Source organism: Populus trichocarpa, chromosome 1 (genome assembly GCF_000002775.5).
Source record: "Populus trichocarpa isolate Nisqually-1 chromosome 1, P.trichocarpa_v4.1, whole genome shotgun sequence".
Taxonomy (NCBI): domain Eukaryota; kingdom Viridiplantae; phylum Streptophyta; class Magnoliopsida; order Malpighiales; family Salicaceae; genus Populus; species Populus trichocarpa.
In genome coordinates this window covers 7,109,456-7,117,939 of record NC_037285.2, presented here as the reverse complement: position 1 = coordinate 7,117,939, position 8,484 = coordinate 7,109,456, and the positions used below count along the sequence as shown (strand labels likewise).

General features: G+C 35.2%; 1 protein-coding gene across 1 annotated transcript; it reads left to right on the top strand.

Moving 5' to 3' along the window:
• The first annotated feature begins 373 nt into the window (after positions 1 to 373).
• LOC7467077 (probable inactive ATP-dependent zinc metalloprotease FTSHI 1, chloroplastic) lies at positions 374 to 7,233 on the top strand. Its single transcript, XM_024588639.2, has 15 exons — positions 374 to 1,258; positions 1,350 to 1,434; positions 1,988 to 2,422; positions 2,544 to 2,597; positions 2,680 to 2,745; positions 3,510 to 3,605; positions 3,688 to 3,816; positions 4,180 to 4,232; positions 4,446 to 4,641; positions 4,779 to 4,893; positions 4,963 to 5,237; positions 5,516 to 5,599; positions 5,690 to 5,802; positions 5,889 to 6,138; positions 6,772 to 7,233. The coding sequence occupies exons 1-15, from the start codon at positions 600 to 602 to the stop codon at positions 6,958 to 6,960; spliced, it is 2,799 nt and encodes a 932-aa protein (XP_024444407.1). The 5' UTR covers positions 374 to 599; the 3' UTR covers positions 6,961 to 7,233.
• Positions 7,234 to 8,484: the final 1,251 nt, after the last annotated feature.

The window sequence follows — 8,484 nt, the reverse complement described above, 5'->3', positions numbered from 1 at the left end:
AAGAACTTTGAAAAAACTAAGAACTCTGCTTAAAAGAAATTAATTCTTAGAAAAAGTCGTGCTCATGAAAATAAACAAATGAGCGCTACCATTCTTGCAAGCTGAAATAGGCATGTTTGTTTTTGTTAGGGTAAAGTATTTTTATAAAATTTTGATTTTTTTTATTTCAACCTATTTTTTTAAATATTTTTAAAAATAAAAAAATAAATTATTTTAATATATTTCTAAATAAAAATATTTTAAAAAACCACTAAATACAAACGGGTGTCTTTAGATTTTGTAACTAAATTTTGATTTTGGTCACTGTCCATGGCAGATTTTGTCTGTGTGTGTGGCATGCATCTTTTGGATGGAGGAGCAACATTTGCATTGGGAAAAAGGATTAGGTTTAGTACACAGCAACAGCATGGATAAAACTTTTTATTTGGGATGAAAATGAAGGTTCTGATATATATTGCGGATTAAACTGTTGTTATCCATTTTTATCAACCAGTTGCCCTTCTGACCATTTCATTTCAACTCCACAAAAAATCCCCAACCCCATCCATGAAGGTCTAATTTCTTAAACCCTAAAATGCAATTGTTGTAGCTGCAAATAAATGACTAGCATTGACACTCTATTCTCTCTCAGGGTTTGTCTTCCCAAACCCTATAAAAAACCCTTAAAATCCCCTCCAAAATTTAGATCGAAAACCCTATTTCTTAACCGATCACTCACAGTCTTATGCGAGGTGAATTCAGCCTCCACGGCACAGTCAGGTGACACTAACAAAGAAGATTTTGTCACTAGAGTTTTGAAGCAAAACCCTAGCCAAATTGAACCCAGATACTTAATCGGTGACAAGTTTTATACTTCGAAGGAAAAACAGGATTTGAGCAAGAAAAAAAATGTGGGGTTTATTGAAATTGTGGACAGGTTTTTGAATTTGAAAGGCAAAGTGAAAAAAGAGGGAAATGAGAGTGAAAATGAGGAAAAGGCTGTGTACTTGAAGGATATTTTGAGGGAGTACAAGGGAAAGCTTTATGTACCTGAGCAGGTTTTCAGTGTAAAGTTATCTGAAGAAGAGGAGTTTGATAGGAATTTGGAAGAATTGCCAAAAATGGGATTTGAAGATTTTAAGAAAGCAATGGAGAGTGAAAAGGTCAAGTTATTGACTTCAAAGGAAGCTGCAATGGGTACTTATGCAAATGATTATAGGGGTTTTATTGTTGATTTGAAGGAAATTCCTGGCGAGAAGAGTTTGCATAGAACAAAATGGTGGGTTTTAAGACTGCTAGCTCGCATTAAGATTTGGTGCTTGTTGGATGTTTTTATGCATTGTTTTGATGGTATGTGGTATTTGATGTAGGACAATGAGATTAAATGAGAATGAAGCTCAAACACTTTTGGAGGAGTATACGGGTCCATTCTATGAAATAGAGAGGCATATGGCGGTAATTAATCTTTCAGCTTCTCTTCAATTGATTTTGTCAAAGATTCCTTAGTTGTAATATTTATCAGATTGAGAAGAGAGCTTTTCTGAGAAAGTTATGTCTCATCAATGAACCATGTTCAGGTACAGGATGATTTAGGTACATGACAGTGAGCTTGCAAAGCTTAAAATTAAATACGGATGTGAGGTCAATTGATACAAATTCTTGTATAGATATAGCCAAGCAAAACATTGGATAGTCATTTGTCTTATGCCAAATAGAAGTAGAGATGCCAGATTGGAGATTAGATCATAGATATAACAGACATTCTGAAATTTGCTTTCTTCAATTTATATATGGAATAATTAGCAGAGGTATATAAGACATGAAGTTTACATCATAAAACATAATAATTAAGGCATTTCTTTTCAATAGTATTCTGCAGTCACAAGATTTTCATCATAAAACCTTGCGCATATGTGATGGACATCAATACATGAAGTTGAGGAGATGGAGGATTATTTTTTCACTGGAGCATATATGTATGTTGCTCACTGCTGCTTCTTTGTTGCAGTCTTCAGTAGGAAAGTTGCCAGAGTACCCTCATCCAGTGGCATCTTCCATATCTAGCAGAATGATGGTAGAGCTTGGAATGGTGACTGCTGTGATGGCTGCTGCAGCAGTTGTTGTTGGAGGGTTCCTAGCTTCTGCAGTATTTGCTGTTACCAGTTTTATTTTTGTGGCAACTGTATATGTTGCATGGCCTATAGCCAAGCCATTTGTTAAACTGTTTCTTGGTCTAACCTTTAGTATTTTAGAGGGAGTTTGGGATTATGTGGTTGATATTTTCAGTGATGGAGGGCTCTTCTCTAAGTTTTATGAATTCTACACTTTTGGTGGTGTCTCTGCCAGCATCGAAATGCTAAAACCAATAATGCTCGTGCTTTTAACCATGGTCCTTCTAGTCCGTTTCACTCTTTCGAGAAGACCTAAGAACTTCAGGAAGTGGGTAAATGTTTCTTCAGCCCCTCATTTTGTGATGTTTTATGCAATGGGTTGGTAATCTCTGAATTTATGCCTTGTTATTTGTTCAATGAATATTGTACTGATTTAGCATCTATGTTTTGCAGGATTTATGGCAAGGAATTGATTTTTCACGTTCTAAAGCAGAAGCTCGTGTTGATGTTAGTTTATTTTTATTGCACTTATCTCCAATCTTAATAAGTTGTACGTGAATTATTTAAACATTGGTTCATATTCTTTCAGGGTTCAACTGGAGTTAAATTTAGTGACGTGGCTGGGATTGATGAAGCAGTAGAGGAACTTCAAGAGGTATTCTTACAGCCTATCTTGATTGCTTGTATGATAGGTTGGTAAACATGTTTAATAACTGAATTGTGAAATATTTGATATTTTTTCCTACCAATTTTTCCATGTCTACTTTTGCACTTAGCTTGGGCATCTTTTTCTGGAAGATAATTGAGGAAGCTTGGAAATTACCATCTATTGTCTTTTACATTGACCACAAGTATTAAACCATTGAGCAGAAGTTCTGCTCATGAACTTGCACTCAACTGCTACACCTTTTTTTTGGCCATTCTCAAATCAACTAAGTCTTGAAGCCAAACTAGTTGGTATCAGCTTCATGAGTCATTTAATGGACCCTTCCCTTTCTAGAGCTGTATTTTTTCTGTGAGACAAAAGGTTAAGGTTTCAAGTTTTTTCAAAAGCTCGAATTACTGGAAATTAGCTTGATAAGTTTTACCCAATTGATGTTTTATGCTTGAAGGTTCAGGAATCATCTGTCAACTATCATGAGTTGTGTTTTTCTTTCTTAGTCTCATTTTTCCAAGCATGAAGGTATTTTGTTTTTATCAGTTTCATAACACATATTCTTCCTTCAACCACCCTCTGAACTGTAAGGTCTTCTATTTGTTCTTAAACTAATGATGTCTTCCTTGTGAATTCTGTTTATTAATGTTTATTACATCAACTTGATAGTCATTTATTGATATCTTTTCTTTAATCCCCTTTGAATAAATTTGCATTTTTGTTTTATTGAAGCTTATTGGGGTCTTTAACAATTTTCTAATCAGTTGGTGAGATACTTGAAGAATCCAGAACTGTTTGATAAAATGGGAATAAAGCCTCCACATGGAGTACTTTTGGAAGGTGCTCCTGGATGCGGCAAGGTTAGTAATATTGTTCTGCCAGTCTGGGAATTTTATGGTGAAGTTTTCTATATAAAATTAAAGGTTTATAATAATTTTGCAGACCCTGGTTGCAAAGGCTATAGCAGGTGAAGCTGGAGTTCCATTTTACCAAATGGCTGGATCTGAATTTGTTGAAGTTTTAGTTGGTGTTGGTTCTGCTCGTATCAGAGATCTTTTCAAGAGAGCCAAGGTAAATACACTTAGGTATTGACTAGCAGTGTATCATTAATCATGCCTTGTTGCTAGTTGTCCATTGTCTGGTAGTCCAGATTTCATGGTTTTACAAGAGTAATTCTATCCATGATTGCTTCTCTTAGATATCAAGGAAATGGATTTTTCTGGAATGCATATTTGGAGTTGTATATTTGTAAAGAATTCCTGTGTCATGTGCATATGCCATATTTTATTTATGGAAAAGATTTCAACTGGCAATTTTAGTTGTGCTGATAATGTATAGTCCTTGAAAGCTTGTGGGCATAATTCCATGCATCCAGTAATTCTTGGTGTCTGTCCGCTTTGAAATAATTATTGAGAATGTCTTTTTTCCATGCAGGTAAATAAACCATCAGTTATATTCATTGATGAAATTGATGCATTGGCAACTAGGTATGGATGCTCTTGTTGGTTACTCAAAGTGAATAGTATAGTTTTACCCCAGTTGAATTCATATCTTCATAACATTGCACCACCCAACCTCTATCACTGTATCTGTGGTCAATTGAACTGTTGACCTTATATTCTTAGGCATACCTCTTTAGCCTGTGCCTAAACTTAATATGACAACTTTAAATGATTTCTGTCTATTTATTCTGTGATCAGGCGTCAAGGGATTTTCAAGGAATCTACTGACCACCTGTATAATGCTGCCACTCAAGAGAGGGAAACTACATTGAATCAGCTTTTGATAGAGCTTGATGGGTTTGACACTGGAAAAGGTGTTATATTTCTAGCTGCAACAAATCGTAGGGACTTGTTAGATCCAGCACTTCTTCGGCCAGGTCGTTTTGATCGCAAGGTGTTTTTATGCTCTGCTTTTTAGTACCCATTGCATTTTATGGTTTCGAAGATATATAGAGTTTGAAATATGTATTTAACTGAATGTATTATTTTTGTTTTCCTTATTATTATTTTTTCTTTTTTTTCTCCTTGCAGATAAGAATTCGACCTCCTAATGCTAAAGGGAGATTGGAAATTTTGAAAATCCATGCAAGCAAAGTGAAAATGTCAGATTCTGTTGATTTGTCTACTTATGGAAAAAATTTACCGGGTATGTATTTTCTTTTGGGTTCAGTTGTTTTTCGAGTTCAATGTCTGATATCCTGTGAGCAATTATCAGGATGGACTGGAGCAAAATTAGCTCAGCTGGTCCAAGAGGCTGCTCTTGTGGCGGTCAGGCAAGGGCATGCGGCAATTCTTCAGTCAGACATGGATGATGCAGTAGACCGACTTACTGTTGGACCAAAGCGTGTAGGAATAGAGTTGGGTCATCAGGGGCAGTGCCGTAGAGCCACTACTGAACTGGGAGTTGTAATGACATCTCATTTGCTTAGGCGATATGAAAATGCAAAGGTTGAATGTTGTGATCGGATTTCAATTGTCCCTCGCGGTCAGGTACCTTTTCTGTTCCTGTAATATCTGTCCTCTTCTTTCGGTTTTTACAAGTTTTCCTTGCATGCCATGTTACATTATGCCCAGTAGAGGTACACGCATACTGGATGCTCCCTTCAAAATTTTCTATCATCTCATCACATGTCCATTGTCATGTAATTTGATGGTTACCACATTTGCTGTCTATTTCTTTGAACTGGTCTGAATGATGCCATCTCATTATACTTATCTTAGGTATGTGTTTGGGTCTATCTGCTAATTTGTGTGGAGTGGTTGTGCAGACATTATCACAACTTGTGTTTCATCGACTTGATGACGAATCATACATGTTTGAGCGTTTACCTCAGCTGCTGCATCGTCTTCAGGTGTGAACTTAAGGTTGTCTAGTCTAGGGCTAAGACTTCTTTCTCGGATTCTGTCAGATTCTTTTTTCTTGATTTCATATCCGTGTGAAGGTTTTTCTTGGAGGGAGGGCAGCTGAAGAGGTCATTTATGGACGGGATACATCAAGGGCATCAGTTTCCTACCTTGCAGATGCATCTTGGCTTGCTCGTAAAATTATAACTATGTAGCCACTTGATTCACTGCTAGACTATTTGATTTCCCACTTTCTTACCTGGCATTAATGCATGGTCTTCCTTCATCCTACAACAGATGGAACTTGGAGAATCCAATGGTAATACATGGAGAACCGCCTCCTTGGAGAAAGAAAGTTAGATTCATGGGCCCACGGCTGGATTTTGAAGGATCACTTTATGATGACTATGACCTAATTGAACCCCCTATCAACTTCAATTTGGATGATCAAGTTGCCCAAAGGACTGAGAAGCTGATATGTGATATGTATGGAAGGACAGTTTCTCTGCTAAAACGGCACCATGCAGCTTTGCTCAAAGCTGTGAAGGTAACTGAATGTGGATTGTCAATTTGTGTTTCATATTTTCTTGACTTCAAAATTTTAAGGGATTCAATTCTGAAAATTCATTCTCCATCGTTGAAAAAGTAAAGCTCTAGTATCAATGAAACTCTATTATTGGTTTTGCTTCTTTTTCTAGGAGTTATTCATTTTTTGTTTATTAAGGGATCAACCTTGTTACTGCCTGTAAATATTGATGAATTGGATGAATGTCATCTTGTGCTATAATGTTATTTCATAATCTGCATTTTCTGTTCCCAGCGAGATCAATAAAAATATCCTCGCTGGTGAAATTAATCAGTGGAAATATAAATAGTATCATGTTGAGAAAATATTGAGGTATGTAAGATTCTGAAGGATTTTCCATCTCAAAATGGCTTGGGCTGGCATTCTGGGACTTGGATTGGCATGAAATGGAAGTTTGCTGAGATTTGAACCTGGTTTTGGCTTCATCATGGGAACTGAAAATAAGAAATCTGTGGTATTATATATATATATATATATTGTCAAACTATAGAAAGCTGTTTCCATGATTAGATACACACGATGGTGTGTTGTTATGCATGGAAGAGGGGCTGCACATAAACTGACTAGTAATTTTTTGTTTACTTTGTGCTGCAGGTTCTTCTTAATCAGAAGGAAATCAGTGGAGAAGAAATTGATTATATTTTGAACAATTACCCTCCGCAAACACGGTTAAGTCTTCTTCTGGAGGAGGAAAATCCAGGAATCCTTCCCTTCTTCAAACAAGAACTGGAGAATGAATTAGATTATGCGTTGCTAACAACATCAGAAGGAAAAACCCCATGATTACCCAGCAGTTCACCACTGTATGAGAACACGAGCGAGACACGTGAAATTTTGCTGTCTAGTAATGGATGATGGTTATAATTGTTTTGCACTTGACTAGTTGCATACCAGTGTCATTGCCCGGGTAGAGCGACACCGAGATAAAGAAAAAAAAACAATTTTTGATGACATTAGAGATAAAACAATGTTTATATGTTGATGCTTGTACCAAACATGTTGTTAATCTTCACTTGACTAAAAAGTTAATCAAGGCCACTCGTCTTCTTGAGTGAATGAACCCTTCTCCAAATCTGATCGTAGGTGATTTTCCCATTGCAGGCATCAATGTTGTTCAGACCAGAAGAGCCACGAGTACCTCCATCCAGATAGAACTCTAGCAATACCATTCTCTATGTATCTTGATGGAGCCAATAAAAAAAAAAGGTGCAGAATGAGAGAAAAAGGAAGTAATCATAAAGAACGGTAGGACAATAAATTGTTGTTTTGGGCACAACAAGATGAAAAAAACCAAGGTGAAGTCTCGACAATAGCGCACACATTAACCATTTATTGATGAGTTTGTCTCAACGCCATCCGAGCAGCCTTAAGGTTGTCTGTTTATTAAATCAATAATTTGATGCATTATAACACGTTATGATATCCAAGATAAAATTGACTGGTGCCGTATTTTTTTTTAGATATGATATTTATTAAATATTGTTAATATTATTATGGTTGGTAAGTATTAATTACTTTTTAATGTATATGTGTATATTCATTATTTTTTATGGAAGGTTTTAAAAGCAGCAATTATTGTTCATGAAAGCATTGATGAAATGAGACATGTTATGATCAATACTATATTTAATTTGTATTATAGTGAACTTTAAGAGGTTGACAAGACTGAGCATTTTGAAATAATATCAATGCAAGATAATTGTTAACAAGCGTCTCAAACCTATCTATAAGCTGAAGTGATATAGGTGTTGACTTTTATAAGGATGCTACAAATCTATTTTTAAGGTGATATTGGTGTTGACTTTTATAAGGATGCTACAAATCTATTTTTAAGGTGATGTAGGCTCATCCACGAACTAAGATAATTTTTAGATGGAATTACATATATAATATTATAAGAATTAGTTGGGATTGAATTGTGTTAATTATATTATATGATATGGATGTAATTACATTTGGCGTTTAATTATTTTTTAGATTCGTTTAATTATTTTTTAGATTGAATTGTGGCTGGAAAAACTATGATTATGTGAATTTTTTTTTTTATTTGCAAGGAGTTAGAGGCTTGGAAAATTGCCTTTATACGTGTTTTTTTATCAAGTTGCAAATATTATTTATGATTAATAATTCACAGATATTAATTACAACTCCTGAGTCATAAATATTAATTATGACACATGAGTCACATACAACATATATAGCTTAAAATTTCTAAACATTTTTGAGCCTATATTATTTTAATATATATATATATATATATTGTGGTAAGGTAAAAAAAAAAAAACTCCTCTGGGTACTCGCTCATTA